A 16,720-nucleotide genomic window follows, 5' to 3' on the forward strand; every position below is an offset into this window, starting at 1 on the left:
CACTTTAATTGGTTTTCTTGCTCAAAAACCACTAAAAGGATCCCAAAATAATTACCTTTTTGGAGATCAGAACCCTTCATGTACAGTAGCTGTTTATTGACATTGCTAATTATGGCTCTTACTATTACTTTTTCAGTATGTAATCAACGTTAATCACTGATGTAAAACTGTAATCGCTAAGATGACATGTTTGAGTAAATTTTGGGGAGCTGTTTTTAGGGTCAAACAATAATCAACTGAACGGACAACATGGTTTGGAGAAGGATGTGTCCAATCACACAGGGCTGATCCACCTCATCAATCTGACAACCCTTAAAGATCAAGCCCATGGGAAAATATTTTACTGGCAGCTGCTGCAGGAGGGTTTCCTCAATAGGGAATGAACTGTGACTTTTTAGGATGCGTTCAGCATATATACTTTAACGATCTTTGTATTTCTTGGACCCACTCTTTCACACCTCTCCTTCTAAAATCGCTGGTTTTCATTCAAACGTCTCAGCAGGTTTTGGTTATCGAGAGCTGTTGATGTGTCATGGTATGTGCTGAAGCTCTGTTAAACCTGCAGACCGCAGCTTCAGAGCGCTGACTCACATCCCCTCGGCTGTGAGATCCCACCGTGCTGTTGGTGAGCGTCGTAACATCGATCGTCACAGCCCCGACGCTTGACCTCCGACACATGCACAGGGAGCTGCAGCACCGTCTGACCGCTGTCCGTTCGACCGTTGCCCACATGGCATTCGGCTCAACCCACGTGTCGTTAGCAGTGACTTCATCTTGACCTTTCCACGCAACTGAAACCTAGCTTGATTTCAGTTGTGGAAGATCCCAAATCTTCTATCCACAGCAAATATTTGGAACTAATCTATGTACATTTTGCCAAAACACACTCATCACATGGTACTCTTAAGATTTCAGAAACCATCAGTGAGTGTACCCCTATGGTCAATGCTGACTTTGCCGATTAGTCTAGATAATGATAAGAATGCTCACGAAGAGACTCCACTCACAGTATTGGATGACTGATGTTGAGTGCCGCAATGTGCAATGTACTGTAGCCCCAGTGTGAAGTGTGAAGGACTGTTGGGAATTCAACAGTTTCATTTTTATATCATAAAGATGTGCTTCTCATCCCTTTCTCTTTCAGAGAGGAAATGTATGTCTATGACGACATGTAGGCCTTGATTGAAATCATTATAAAACGTAAGGTTAAGATATCTTAAGGGTACTTGCTGTTTAGCCTGAGTTTTACATTGCTGTTAATATCCTAGTATTAGACAGCTAGCTTTTGTTGGGTTGGCTGTCACTGTCCTGTGAACTGAGACATGGGGTGTGTCCAAAGGCAAACTTTGAAACCTGATGTCTTTCAGTGGTGTGTGTGTGTTTCCTGCCCTCTGCAGGTGATGCTTAGAACTTTCTGGATTCTCAGGTCGATGTTATGGTAGCTATGCGTTCTGACACTGGTTTGGGGGCCAGTGAAATGAAATCAAGCAATACACTCCAAAGAGAAGTACATATTTTATGAGAAGTAAAACAAAAGTATGCAAAAAAGCATAGCACCATTCATGTTGACATACAGTATTTTTGTTAACAATCAGACAAGTTTGAGTCCACACAGATAAAGTAGAGTGTGCTTGCCAGTAGATACCCATAGCAGCTTATTCGTCTGATATCATTTGCGTTTCGTAATTGTTTTGATACAAACATCTTGAATACAACAAGATAGCAATTACAAGTCACTTTTTTCTTCATATAAGTTAAAAAGTCAGTTGGAATCAATATAAAATGTGAACATGGAACAACCACATACAATTCAGACAAAAATGCCCCTTTTGAATACAATTTGGAGGAAAGGTAAATATTGCCCAACTATACAACCAAAAGTATGCCTCACGAGTCTAAAGTGTTCATCCTCTTGTCTCCCCTCTGTCCTCACACTGGTCTGCAAAATTGCGGACAGCTAAACACATCAAGAAGCGGGCCTCTAACTGTACCTTACATTCACTTGTCCTAATCCTTTGCACGTGTGTAGATAGAGAAGGAAAGGAGACAAGCAGAGGAAACCACCTCAGACTAATGAGATGCACACAAGTCTCTCTCACTGTAGCTCAGGTGCTACTGGTCTCCTCTCTGATTGGCCGAACCCTTGCTCATGCAGTCTTTGACCTCCCCCTTCAATTCAGACAGCTGTTCCGAGTGGCTGGCCAGTGTCCCGTTCACCTGCGACAGGTAGGAGTCTGAGTGCCTCTCCAGCTCGGCCCTGATCCTCTCCAGGTGCTCAGCCAGCTCCCCGAGGCTGCCACACTGACCCTCCACCTGGGTCACCCTGCTATCCACCTCCTTCACCTCCTTCTGGACCCCCAGAGCCGTGCTGCGGCACCCCTGCAGCTCCCCGGACAGCCTCCTCCTCAGACCCAGTAGCTCGCCTTTCAGCTGGGCCAGCCGTCTCTCCCCAGCCCCAAGCAGGGATGCCTGGTGGCCCACCAGCTGGGTGATGCCTTGCATTTGTGTGGCCAGCTGGGTCTCCCTGTGCTGCCAGCTGGCGTTGGCATGGCCCACGTCCTTGGCGAACAGGCTGACGGAGTCTCTCAGGCCCTTGAGGGTGCGGTTGACCGAGTTGATGTTGACCTTGAGCAGCGTGATTTCTCCGTGCACGGCGCCTTCCTCGTCGTCCTGGGCGAGGCGGGCCAGCAGCGTCTGCAGGGTGGCATTCAGACGCTCCAGACGCTCGCCGTGCGAGTCCAGGCGGCCCGACGTCTTCTCCTCCACCTCTTCGCAGTCCACCCCGGCGCCCACGCCGCCCAGGCCCCCTGCTGGGAGGTGGGAGGGGTTGCAGGAGGAGGTGCACAGCAGCTCCAGGTCGCTCAGCTGTTTCTGGATCCCATCCAGGTCTCCGTCCACCCTCCTCCTCACCGAGTCGATCTCCGTCTCCAGCGCCGGCACCACGTGGCCCTCCAGCAGGGCGGGCGCCGTGGCGTTGCTCAGCTCCTCCACCGCCACGAACACGCGCTCCTCCAGGGTCTTCAGCTTGTCGTCCAGGAGGGCCCTGAAGCCATCCAGGGAGCCCGGGAAGGGCTCTCCGGCCTCGCTGGCGTTGAAGCGGCCTTCCACGTCCACCAGACGAGCCTCCACCAGAGTCTCAAAGTGAATGTTCTGCTCGGTGACGGCGCTCTGTAGCTGCCTCTGAGACTCGGTCAAGCCCTTCACAGACTCCTCCAGGCGTAGGACACGCTGGGATAGGCTGTTCACCTGGACACACCGTCACAATGTCGGTAAGTCATGTTAAGCACACCTGTTTCATTGTGTCTACACAGTAAGTTACTTGAGGATCAAATCGGTTGGTGATGACTGAACATTTTACGGTTATTATTGATCACTTAAACAAAGGTGGTATTACATTTTCTGACAACTAAATGCATATTAACTGACAGTCCCTGTAATGAATATAATATATTATAGATTACAGTGAGAACATTTGAGTAATTTCCTGAACATGTATTTATCTTGAAAACTATTAAATGTCACTGTCCTGACTGCAAGATAAAACTATGTTGCATTCGACATCTGTGGAGAATCTCCTTTAAGAAAGAGCCTCCTTCAGTATACTGTAAGAGTATCAAAGTGAACATAGCTTTTGTGACGGAAGACTTACAACAATATGACAACAGACAAATAACAAATAAAATAACCCAAAGTGGACCATCGCCCAGCGCTCGCTAGCAAACGAGACCGTGCCATCCCCTACCTGTCCGCAGCAGCTCTCCGTCAGGGTGAGTCCCTGGATCTGAGCCTGCAGGGTCCCCAGCTCCTCCCTGATCCCCGTCTCCCTCCCGTCCAGAGACTGCTGCATCTGCTCCTGCCCGCTCATGTGCTCCCGGTGGCACTGTCTCTGCACCTCCCCGATCCGCTCCTCGCACTGGCCCTCCAGGGTGGACAGCCGGCGCTCAAAGCCGTCCAGGATGTCAGCCCGGACGGCGGCCAGCCTGGCGTCCAGCAGCTCCTCTATGAGGGACGGGGAGCCGGCCCCCGGGATGGGCCTGCCGCTGGCCGTCTCCAGGAGCCTCTTGAGTTGGCCCTCATGGCCCAGTACCATGCCCTGGAAGACGGGTGGAGGAGGAGGAAAAAAAGAGCGAGCGAGTTAGAGAGAGAGAGAGAGGTTTAAATGATCAGTGACCATGCCAATTTTTTTTATTTTGGCCAAAGCCTAGCACAGCGTGCCTTGCTAGCTAGTAAATGATCCCTGCATAAATTCACTAAGCTGACTGTATAAACTCACACGCTCAGTTATTTAAACAAATAACCGCCGGTCTTTTATATTCTCTCTTCCCTCGATTTGGTTGCGATGTCAACTCTTTGTACGGACAAACACTCCCCTGCTCCTCCCTGCGATTCCACACACCTGGATCTCCTCCAGCATGTGACTCTTCACCCGGAGCTCATCCTTCACCTCCGTCACCCTCCCAGACAGATCCCCGAAACCAGGGAAGCCTTCTCCCCCTTCCAGGCCGTCGGGCGTCCCGTCTGGAATCACCCCAAAGCCCACCGAGGCGTCCGAGAGCCTGGGCCTGGAGGAGAGGACCGACCCCAGCATCTTGTTGGTGTCCTCGCGGAGGGAGACCCGCAGGCGGTCCTCCAGGCCGGCCACCACCCCGTTCAGGGTGTCCAGACCCTGGGTCAGGTGACGCAGGTCCTCCTCCATACGGTCCAGGCGCTCCCCGGACACCCCGCCATACTTGTGGCCTGTGGAAGGGGAGGGACACAGATGGAGGGATTCAGCGTTAACCATTCATGCGAGGTGGAGGAGAGTAGGGAAGAGAGACAGTTTTCTTTTCTTTTTCTTCGCAGTGGTTTGATTTTATTGTTTTATTTTTTTAATTTGTATTGGGAATATGGCCTGTGAAACTGTTCTTGTTCACAGTCATCCTGTTACACTGCAGAGAGGAACATCCAGGGGACTTGCCATTCCCTGTGGGCAGCTGTCCAGAGGGGATGGGCCTGTGGTCTGGTTGTCCTGGGAAGGCCTTCCCTGGCTCCAGGTGACCCCCGGGCGTCTGGGGCCTGGTGTCGAGGGGAGGCCGAGGGTGTCTGTGGGGGAAGCCTTTGAAGCCGGGCCGGTGAGGGCCCCCCCCCTTGAAGGGAGGCATCATCATGTCTGGGAAGGAGGTGGGCCCATCATAGCAATTATCTCCAGAGTAGCCAGGGCAGCATCTCCACTCCAGCTCAGAGATGGTCTTGTGGCCCACCTTGTACTTGGGCTTGTAAAACGTGCGATACCTAAACAAAAGACAGATGTGACACAGGTATAGTCAATCCTTTCGGTATAGTGTGTCATCATGCTGCTGTCAGATAAGCCACATCATTCAATCAAGCGAGAAGGATTGGAGCAAGATGGTAAGGTACCTGAAGGCATGAAGGGTGGTGGACACTGGACAGGGTTATGGTTATATTGTTTGAAACAGATTCTCTTCTAGTTTTCTACTGTGTCTCTTACTAACCACTCAACATCCAACTTCAGTCCAATTGTCTAGATTGGCTTCTAAAATGAAGGCTCATTGTAACATCATAAAAATCATAAAAGTACACTTACTTTAGCTAATAAATATTCAGTTCAATTACTGGCAGCTTTTCTTTTTTTAAGGATTGCAGGCCTGTTTTGCGCATTGTGCGATGCAATTGTGTTTATCGCATGAACATTTTCCAGTTGCACATTGGATCATCACATAAACACTAGAGGGCAGCAGCAACGAGAAATCTCAACCTACATTTTTGTGAAAGGACGTCACAACCTTGCCACTGGTGCGTGTTGACTTACATAACGATAGGACACTTCTGTCCCCAGATGCACTTGGTGGTGTACTCCGCCTTCACATATGTGGCCACGCCGTCCTGCATGGTGCATGTGATGTTCTTCTGGACCACGTACGCACAATGGTTTCTGTCGATTCAGAAAGAGGAGAGGGGAGAGGAGAGACAGAGGAAGAGAGAAAGACAGACAGAGAGATTATGTAGAGAGAGAGGTAGAGAGAAAAGGAGAGAGTGGAGGGAGAGAGAGAGAGAGAGAGAGAGAGAGAGAGAGAGGAGAGAGAGAGAGAGAGAGAGAGAGAGAGAGAGAGAGAGAGAGAGAGAGAGAATACTAACAGGAGTCAATATCAAGAAACGAGATACCTGTGTTTGTTCGACGTCAATTCGGTCAAGTTGTGGTCAAGTTGTGTTTCAGTACACGCTACTTACTTAATTGCATTCATAAAGGCTTTACTTCATCACACAATCGTTGAGTGTGTTGAGTACAGTTTCTTACAGTCCTGTATTGAGTGTAAAATGGAGAAAGGGCTGTCCAGTGTTGGTGTCTCTCCACTCTCTTACCCAACACACAGCTGCACTGTGCTGTGGCCAAGTCTTTAACGACACAATCACAAGCATCACAAGGCATTTAGGGAATTACGAGTCATCTGAAAAACAGCCAACGACCATTTCGAAGAAGCAGAGAAGTGCGAGCGTTCAAGCACAGAAGAAAGGCATAAAAGCTTCACAGTAACCACTATGGACTGCCATTGCATTACGCACACGCTCTCTCTCTCTCTCTTTATCGCCAGTGCAACTATAGCAACTGCTAAATGTTTCTTGGACCCTGCACACGGGAAATCATCTGCGGTCTTTAGACCAAAAAGTGAAGCTTTTTTTAAGGTCAAAGGGGAACGTTCAGCAACGCTATTCCCCTCCACAGCTGTTTCAAGGCAAACAGAAGTGTTTGGAGGAGAACAGAGGGGGTGTTCTGAGGCAGAGAGAGTGTGTGTAAGCCAAGTGAGCAGGTTCAGAGGACTGTGGGGAAGAGGACAGGCTGTCAGACATTGTGAGAAACCACTGCGTTATTGCTTTCGGCAACTGCTGAATGGATGTATTTGAGTGTGTGTGTCGTGTGCGTAAGCACCTACGTACGTGTGCGTGTGTGTGTGTGTGGACCACCACTCTCCTGGTGTTGACACAGAAGTGGATGGAGCAATGAATTACTGGGCTCCTTCTATCCAAACTTGACAACTTGTTGCCAGGCTGTGTGCCTTAAAGGAAGTGGTTGACCAATATATAACCTGAGCTGTTGAAGTATTACTGGATGGTCCAGTTAAAAGTACCTTGCGAAGTACTTGTTTTTTTTTACTTGCAGCTGGTTCCTTTCATTTACTTTGAATTACTCAATTGAGGGTTGTTGTCCTTAAACGCATTGTCCTTACAGCATCGAAGTTTGACGATGGTTTACTTCACAACTTCGTTTAACGAGAGAGAATTTGCTCCGATAAATCTGCCGGGTGAATATGCTGACGCTTCCAAAGCCAGTCAAAGTCAAACACGCACACACGTTTATTCACGTCAATAAACACATAGGGTCTGGTTTTAAAATCATACTGTAAAAGTGGAGGATTTTTCTCTTCGTAGTTTCCTCTCCATAAATATTGCTGTTTAAAGGGTTCTACCTGCCTGCTGTCTGGGGACCTGTTGAGTGACGACAGACCTGCTCTACAGATACAGTCGGACAGCTGTGTGTGTGGTGTGTTTGTGTGTGTGGTGTCTGTGAGTTTGTGTGTGTGTGTGTGTGTGTGGGTGTGTGTGTATCAGAAGCTCCTCTCGGATTACCCACAGGTTGAGACGGAGGAGTGAAAACAGACTGTGCTCCCAGATTTGTTTGTCAGGTGCACATCTGCAGAGAGCCAGCGACCTTCGGTCTCACACACACAAAGGCCTAAACTGGGAATCCAGATGTACAGTAAAAAAAGAAAAATCCAAAACACTCCCTTTCCTCTCCTCTTTCTTCTCCCTCACTCTAGGCCTCCCATGGTCGTCTCACAAGTCTGGCAATGCCATTCGGTTCTTTGAGAGATGTTCCATCCTAGCAGGTGTCGGTCAGAGTAAGGACAACAGGGTCCATGACATTGAAAACAGACAGCTTAGATGAGGCCAGTGTCTCTACAGTGTTGGGTGAGGATGAGGCCCGTGTCTCTGCAGTGTTGGGTGAGGATGAGGCCAGTGTCTCTACAGTGTTGGGTGAGGATGAGGCCAGTCTCTCTACAGTGTTGGGTGAGAATGAGGCCAGTCTCTCTACAGTGTTGGGTGAGGATGAGGCTAGTCTCTCTACAGTGTTGGTGAGGATGAGGCTAGTCTCTCTACAGTGTAGGGTGAGGATGAGGCCCGTCTCTCTACAGTGTTGGGTGAGGATGAGGCCCATGTCTCTACAGTGTTGGGTGAGGATGAGGCCCATGTCTCTACAGTGTTGGGTGAGGATGAGACCCATGTCTCTACAGTGTTGGGTGAGGATGAGGCCCTGTCTCTACAGTGTTGGGTGAGGATGAGGCCCATGTCTCTACAGTGTTGGTGAGGATGAGGCCCGTGTCTCTGCAGTGTTGGTGAGGATCAGGCCCATGTCTCTACAGTGTTGGTGAGGATGAGGCCAGTGTCTCTACAGTGTTGGTGAGGATGAGGCCCGTGTCTCTACAGTGTTGGGTGAGGATGAGTCCCGTGTCTCTGCAGTGTTGGGTGAGGATGAGGCCCGTCTCTCTACAGTGTTGGGTGAGGATGAGGCCCGTGTCTCTACAGTGTTGGGTGAGGATGAGGCCCATGTCTCTACAGTGTTGGGTGAGGATGAGGCCCGTGTCTCTGCAGTGTTGGTGAGGATGAGGCCCGTGTCTCTACAGTGTTGGGTGAGAATGAGGCCCGTGTCTCTACAGTGTTGGTGAGGATGAGGCCTGTGTCTCTACAGTGTTGGGTGAGAATGAGGCCTGTGTCTCTACAGTGTTGGTGAGGATGAGGCCCGTGTCTCTACAGTGTTGGGTGAGGATGAGGCCAGTGTCTCTACAGTGTTGGGTGAGAATGAGGCCCGTGTCTCTACAGTGTTGGTGAGGATGAGGCCTGTGTCTCTACAGTGTTGGGTGAGAATGAGGCCCGTGTCTCTGCAGTGTTGGTGAGGATGAGGCCCGTGTCTCTACAGTGTTGGGTGAGAATGAGGCCCGTGTCTCTACAGTGTTGGTGAGGATGAGGCCCGTGTCTCTGCAGTGTTAAGTCAGAGCAAACGTAGGGTCAACTGCATTGCTGTGAGCAGCTCTGTGGGGTCAATGAGAAACAGACACGGGGATCTCTGAGGAAGATCTGAAGACAGATAGGCAACGAGCATCCGTGTGTGGGACATGAACTACACCCCTCCGCCTTGCGCGCACACACACACACACATAGACACACACACACAGTCTATAGAATGAGAGGAGTAAAGCTTTTGACCTTGCGCTCAAATGCCCACCGAGACCATACCGTTTGAGGTGCAAAGATTATGACAGCTTTATAACTGATAATATGAAAGACAGCTGTGTGTGTGTGTGTCTCTATTACAGTATGAGTTTATAAGCATGTGTGCGGCTGTTTATCCATGCGCGCCTCCCAGGGTAAGAGCTGTGAACGTGTGTGTGTGTGTGTGTGTGTGTGTGTGTGTGTATGTGCGTGTGTGTGTGTGTGTGTGTATGTGTGTGTTTGTGTGTGTGTGTGAGTGTGTAAGTGTGTGTTAGCCAGGCCTCAGCTGTTGTCTCTGAGGTGAAAACTTAGACTTGGCGTGTTTTTCTGAGTGATGTCCAAACCTTGAAGTATGCCTGCTAATAGGCACTTGGGAATAGGGATGATCTGGAATGATCTGGAAGGATCTGAGATGAGATGAGAGAGGGACTAAGAGAGGGTGGGAGATGAGAGGAGAAGCTTAATTCTGAGCCATTCTCACACCACATTTCTCAACTGTTGCATCAAAAGACAGAAACAAAACAGATGTGTCCTACATTGTATTTTCTCACAATCTGTTTGACGCTATTGAATGTCATCATTGAACCCACAACCCAAACCTCCTTCAGCAGCCCACCAATTCAACATTCCAGCGAAATCCCAACACCCTTCTTTCCCACAATACAAACACGTATCACTCAGCTCCACTCACCACCATTCATCACAGCAGCTCCTAACTCTAACCACCCAGAGCAGATTCTAGCTCTAACCACCCAGAGCAGATTCTAGCTCGAACCACCCATACCTGATTCGGACCCCAACTATAACCCTAACCACGCCAAACACATTTGAACCCTAAACCTAACCTCTGATCACCCATACTGTTTCAGCCGCTAACCCCTAACTTCACATTCCTCACTCTGCTTCCCAACCCACCGTTCACCCATGACAGCTCCTGAGCCTTTTCACCTCATTCCCCCCAAATATTGGATTTTTTTTCTTCTCAAGCATGTCATTTTTCTGCTGTGGGTCTGGTCCTACTGTAAATATTTCCAGTATTGTGTTACAGTTCCTGAATCCCCTTTGGGGTGGGTGGTGGGGGTTGGGCTGGTGGGGTGGGGTTGCATACGGAGCGTGGTTGGCAAATATTATTGCTGCTGGACCTCCACCCTCCACAAGCGCTCACCTTTCTCACTGTTCTCCCTCTACATGCACCCAATTCGATTTTTCCATACCTCTCTGCCGTTCCTCCAACCCCTTTCTCTCGTTTCATTTTCATTGCTCCTCCTTTTCCTAATCCTTCAACATCCTCCTCTGCCCTGCTGTTGGGTCCCCAAAGCTCACCTTCCTTACCTCTTCTCCACCGAGTTTTCACGTTTCCCAACATCCCTTCTCCTCTCTCTCTCCCCCCCCCCCCCCCCATCTCCCTGTCCATGGTTTCCGTTCTTGTCACGACTCCGCGGAACTCCGGTACAGGCAGGACTGTTTAACAGCAACCTGCTTCCCTCACCTGCCGGGCTGTTGATTAACTGCCCGACACTGCATCCATTGACAAAGAAGAGATTTATTGTAGGAGCGGGGCACATACACAGTTTACGGCCATTAAAACAGCCTAGCAAATAATCCCCTCTGTGGTTTCTTCCTTTCCTCCCTTCTCTTCCCTCAACCTCTTTATTTCTAGGGCTTTTTAAGAAAACAATTTCCATCCGTCTGGCAGTCTTAGAGCTCCCCAGATGATACGAGTGATGTACGTTGGGCTTGTGGCGGCTGATTAGGTTTTAAAACAGACATTCTTTTCGATTTTTCTTTTGGGGGTGGGGGGGGGGGGGGTTGGGGGGAGGGGAGGGGCGGGGGAGCAGAGGGATCTCTCAGTCTTATTCAGGCAGGGTCAGCTCACGGACAACTCCCATTCTGTTTCTGGTTTAGGTATTCACCCCATTCACCCAACGACTCTCTACCTCTTTCTGAAGCAGGATGGGTTGCATTGAATTGACCTGGAAGAGGATAATAAGTGGATAAATTGAATCATACCCATTCATTTGATCTTTATGAAGAAACATATAATACTGTTGTTGCACTCAGTATCAATATCCACAGCCATTCTTCTTCTAACACTAGATTGTAGGCTAGGCTGCATGTGTATAATGGTTGGTGGTTCCATAGCATTGTACAGTACATGCACTCGTAGAAACTTAGCACGGGCATACCAAATCACTTTTATTTCCCCAATAGGAATGGTTGGGCACCACAGACTGTTTCGATTATCTGTCACATCTCAATGTGCATTTGACTTGACTTCAAGGCACCAGAACCCATGTAAGTACCCACAATGCAGTATGTTGTATACTGCATGTCAGCATACTGTATATTTCCGTGACCTGCTTCAACCATAAAACACTTACATTGTCTGTCGTCTTTTATTGTTTTGGAGAACACTAAGGCAGGAAAACCAGTCAATTGAAATTGTGGATTCCGAAGTACAGTAGGTGCTGTACTCTACCGAAGTGTCGGTAGTTTTGTTCCTACTTGCTCTGTGTCCCTGGGAAACGCGAGGCTATGGGTCAGGCAGTGTGAGAAGTGCGGTAGCGTGTTAAGAAAGCTGCGCGGACGTGTTGTTGTGAGGCTGACCCCTGACGCCCAGCTGGATGCTGAATCCATTTCTGTCCTTCCTCGAGAAACAATACAAACCTACACCATGCGACAAACGACCTCTGACCCCTATCAACTCACTGACCTCTGAGCTCTGACCCCTGTCTAATCCATCAGTGGAACTCTTTCAGATATCCATTGGCTGGTCAGTGAAGTCATGAGGCCCATTCTGAAGCCTCTAATGTATTCATAGAAAGATATACAGTATGAATTGTACTGGATTCGAGTTTTGTGTGACTGTGTACACAGGTGGCTGCAAGTATGCGTGCCTGCATGCAAATTTGATTAGTTCAGCAGGGAACAAATCCTGTTAGCATATTTGTATCACTTCAGAATATTATGTATTTAGGAAAAGCCAGACCCCCAGACAATTTGGGATAATGTAGTGCATCAAGAACACATGCAACAATGTCACACTAAGGCTCTCATTACCATAAGTCATTAAATGAATGCTTATTTTGAAATCAATATGCCACACTGCTACAGGGCATCAGTTCTGGCTCAGGATGCACCCAAATCAATGGAATAACAAGATGTAAAGTAGTTTAAGTGTGGTTAATGACCAAATCATTATATTTATGGATATCTGTGGGATGTACTTAAAATAATTGTGTGTAATTTGATTAGGCTACATGGATTATCTCTGCCAGCAGCTCATGGACTGAACAGCTCCATGAGCAATGTTATCACAACTAATCATAGCATATCATCACCAAGTCGCAGTTCTGCCTTCCTGCTTCGTTGCATGATGAATTCACGATGCTTCTTGCAGTATGTATAGTGAGGGTCAGACTCGGAGGAAACGCTGTTCAAAGTACAGGAGCTGGTGCCTTTTGTGCAGCCGTCACGGTAGTGTTACATCGCAAAGTTTGTCATTCAGCTCTAGCATGTCTATTCTCCAGATGCATGGCCCATGGTTGTGCACATCATCATCTTTACGAAACGAGGAGGGGACCAGGGGAGGATCCGAGAACACAGGAAATGAAGTTGAGGAAGGAATCTTTACCACAAGAAAAGACGATTTTCACAAAATGCTTGACGAAAGACGACAGAAGTCGGATCGGCTGCCATCTCCATTGTTCCGAAAGATGACAGACGTGACCCAATGATCGGCAAGAAAAAAAAGTTCACCAAAAGACACAAGACAAGCATTTCAGAAATGTGATGCGGTTTCTTTCATAAAAGGAGACCTACAGGGGAGAGACTCGGATGGACTCTCCCTTCGTGCTCATTTTGCAGCCACTAAAGTGATAGACACGCAGTACAGTAGAGCTCTACTCATTATGGTCATTGTCTGAAATGTCACTACTGATAAAGAATGGCCCACATCTCCTCTCACTAAGTTTCCACCAAATGAAGGAAGGATTGCCAGGTCGCATTCTTCAATCCAGCAAAAAAAAGTACGGAATGTCAAACATTTGATGGCTCGCGTTCATGTTCTGGGTTGACCAGGCTGCATGGACGGCCTAAACACGATTGTAGGCAGACAAGCAAGTGCACACACAAACGTGGATTTGTGTGTGACATTGACACACACGCACATACACATCATATTAAAACATGTGTGCTATTTTTCCAAGGCTCTGTATTATCTTTCCCAGACAGCCAATAAACCTATGCATCAGGTGCTGAGGTCTGGCAGATCCACAGGGCTCAGTGTGTGTTTGTGTGTGTGTGTGTGTGTGTGTGCGCACGTGTGTGAGTGTGTTCATGTCGCACACTAATGCCCATGTTTTTCTGGGGATATATTTAAACCTATTGGCGCCAGTGTCATAAACCTAACAATGTAACACTACTAACATACATGAGGCATGGTCGGGGCCCCCTTTAGCCCTCTCTCATGACATGGGAAGGTTTCAAGAAAAACACTCTGAGGGCGAAGCGATGTAGGATGCAGGTGAGAAAGCAGAACCTGAAGAGAAAGAGGGAAGGAGGCGGGCTGTGGTGGTACAGTAGGAACAAGGATTTCTGGCGAGCAGAAGGCTGTCTGTCAGGGGCAAAGATACCAAAGAGGGTTATAGGAGCGGAGGAAGGATGGCTGAGCGGTGAGGGAGTCGGGCTAGTAATCAGAAGGTTACCGGATCGATTCCCCGCCGGGTCAAATGATGTTGTGTCCTTGGACAAGGCACTTCACCCTACTTGCCTCGGGGAGAATGTCCCTGTACTTACTGTAAGTCGCTCTGGATAAGAGCGTCTGCTAAATGACTAAATGTAAATGTAAAATGTAAGGAAAGCGGCGTGAGAGTGGGTTGAAGGGTAGAAGTGAGTTGAGGGCGGGAGTGTCGGAGAGGGTGAGGCGGGCGGGCGGGCACGAGGGGAATGGAGGAACAGAGGTGAGAGGGGAAGTGAAGGGGAGCGCCTGTGAGAGTGTCCTGGATCATGAGATAGGGGGGCCGAGGGGGTGTGAAGAAGGGATAGGGCGAGGGCGGGTGAAGGTGAGGGTAAAAATAAGTAGGTCCGGGTCAATCAGTTTGCTAAGCCAGTTTGAGAAAAGCAGCAGGTAGCTTGGGAGCTGTCCAAAGACATCCTACTCGGAGAGGAAGCCAAGCGAAAGAGAGGAGAGGGGAGGAAAACCAAAAAAAAAAAACATAAACATAGTATGCAGAGGCCAAATAAATCTCTTAGACTATGCTTCACCCCACATATATCTGACTGGGAATATCTCACACACGACACTCCTTGTGTATATTTGTAATTTGTCAATTACTGTGGAAATGGTGGGGATGTGGTTTGGAAGTGTTCTATCCACAAATCCAGCAGTGTCGATGGTTGTTACTGTTTCAACGCACACAAAACTATTACTACCACTACTGTGGTGCTACTAGTATGACAACTATTACTATGACCACTACTTTTTCTACTTAAACTACTATTACAACTAACAAAACGAATAACAACATTAAAATAACGTGAAAATACAATTGATGCTAGTCATACTTCTTGTACTAGCAGTACAAAGAAAAACAACAACAATCGAATGTGGACACCCCGAGAAGAAATGAAAGTCATTTGCTTTGAAGTTAAGATAAGGGGTGGAAGATTATCGATGTAAGTACAGTCATTTCTACAGTGGAATCATTTTGGTGATTCCGTTCCCAGACCAGGATTAAAGCATACCACCCCAGATCCTATCATGGTACTACTGATGGTCAAATGAAACGGTGAAGTATTTGATATCCATGAGCTTGTCAAGCTCTGGGTACAGTTAGATTGAGGAAACGTGTCTTTGATTTGCAGGGCAGCACCTCCTTCTTCAGCTTCAGGGTGTAAAGTTGTATGTCTGCATCGAAATGAACCCCCATCCTTTGTGCACACACACACAAACACACACTACGCCTATCCCCAATCAATATCCCTGTCATCAGCTCTGCCCTCCTTTCGACTGTACCGTAACCCTCATAATGGAGCCTTTGTTCTGCTAATGTGCCATGTCATTGGTTCCCAATATTGTTTTTCCCCAGTCACAGATGGATTGTGTGTGAAAGAGAAACAGAGCCACAGATCAGACAGGGATCCTGAGCCGATCGACTAACCGAAAACATTTTCCTATAAGTCGCACTGTGACGTATTTCACTTGGGAAAGACAGTCGAAGGTGGGTCTCCCATTGCATCGCATGCAACATATTCTTATCAGTCGGTAAAGTGTTCTATGAATCCAGAACACGGCTGAATCTACAGTATAAACTCCATTAACCAGGAGGTATTTATGTTGAAGTGTACTTACTTGTGACGGGTCATGGGCTTCCCTGGTGTGTAATGGGGGTTGACTCCAGCTTTGTACAGGTTGTATCTGTTCCCGTAGAAAGGTGCTGTGTGGCCTCCATAGAAGGTTCCCTTGGTATCCACCACAGACAACAGGACTCCAAGGACGAAGGACTGAAGACCCACCGGGCAAAAAGCGGAACGCATCTTGCTCTCTACGGACGCGGCCAAAGGAAAGCTCTGGAAACGTTTTCTTTTTTTTTTGATGTTGTATTATTTTGGTGTCACAGATGCTCTGTGCTTTAGGACCCTCTCCTTCTGGATGGAGTTGCAGTTCTTGTCCTCAGTCAGCCCTAAAGGAGACGGGCAGGCCAGCCTTCTGGAGCATCCGAAACATCCTGCCCTAGTCCTCACCTACTCTGGAGGGTCGGCGAGTGACAGGCGCACAGGAAGGCGCCCTGGGGGAGGGAGACAGGAGAGGGAGAAGGATCGGAAGCGGAGAAAACAACACCAAGGTGTGTTGGGGGAGGATTCCGGAAAGAAAGTCCGAAAGTGAGATCGAAAGAAAAAAAGGAAAATTGAAAACAGAGGGAGTGAGAAACTTAGAGAGCGAGAGAGAGAGTGTCGGGGTCTCTAGGAAAGCCACAGGTCCATCTGCACATGCTCATGTGAATGGATGTCTGTGAGTCTGAGTGTGTGTGGGTGTGTGAGTGGTCGGGATCTGCTGAGTAAGCCTGGTGCTCCCAGTCGTCTGTGCCGTGTGTGAGCAGGAGCTGTGTGTTCCCCTCCTGCCTCTAAGGGGGCAGGCAGACATTTGCATATCCCTCCCCAACTCCAGCTCTGGCCACTGCCCTGAAACGCTACCCATACCGGGTAGAACAGCCCCTTGTTTCTTTCTCACTCTCACACACACGTGCGCCCATGCACACACAAACACACATGCGCAGGCAGGCAACATACACACACACACACAAACAAATACGCACATGCAGCTGGAGCAAAAGGCTTAGTGACCGTCATTTAAACAGTGTGTGCCAACAAGTGATCATACTGGCACAAGCCCTGTCGTAATAGATTTTTACAAACCATGCCAGTTCAGTATTTTGAACGTTGATCTGAATTTGCG

General features: G+C 48.4%; 1 protein-coding gene across 1 annotated transcript; it reads right to left on the reverse strand.

The window, feature by feature from the left end:
- Positions 1-1,502: 1,502 nt before the first annotated feature.
- On the reverse strand, positions 1,503-16,352 carry LOC124480864 (EMILIN-3). Its single transcript, XM_047040509.1, has 6 exons — positions 15,617-16,352; positions 5,810-5,932; positions 4,958-5,271; positions 4,397-4,737; positions 3,743-4,093; positions 1,503-3,246 (listed from the first exon to the last, which is right to left on the reverse strand). The coding sequence occupies exons 1-6, from the start codon at positions 15,799-15,801 to the stop codon at positions 2,113-2,115; spliced, it is 2,448 nt and encodes an 815-aa protein (XP_046896465.1). The 5' UTR covers positions 15,802-16,352; the 3' UTR covers positions 1,503-2,112.
- Between the last annotated feature and the right edge of the window lie 368 nt (positions 16,353-16,720).

Source organism: Hypomesus transpacificus, chromosome 18 (genome assembly GCF_021917145.1).
Source record: "Hypomesus transpacificus isolate Combined female chromosome 18, fHypTra1, whole genome shotgun sequence".
NCBI lineage: Eukaryota > Metazoa > Chordata > Actinopteri > Osmeriformes > Osmeridae > Hypomesus > Hypomesus transpacificus.

Coding starts and splice junctions, on each gene's coding strand:
- LOC124480864 (XM_047040509.1), bottom strand. CDS start 15,801: ATGCGTTCCGCTTTTTGCCCGGTGGGTCTTCAGTCCTTCGTCCTTGGA. Junction 5,272..5,809: donor CAGAAGTGTCCTATCGTTAT/GTAAGTCAACAC, acceptor TCTTTTGTTTAG/GTATCGCACGTTTTACAAGC. Junction 4,738..4,957: donor ACAGCTGCCCACAGGGAATG/GCAAGTCCCCTG, acceptor CCCCTTCCACAG/GCCACAAGTATGGCGGGGTG.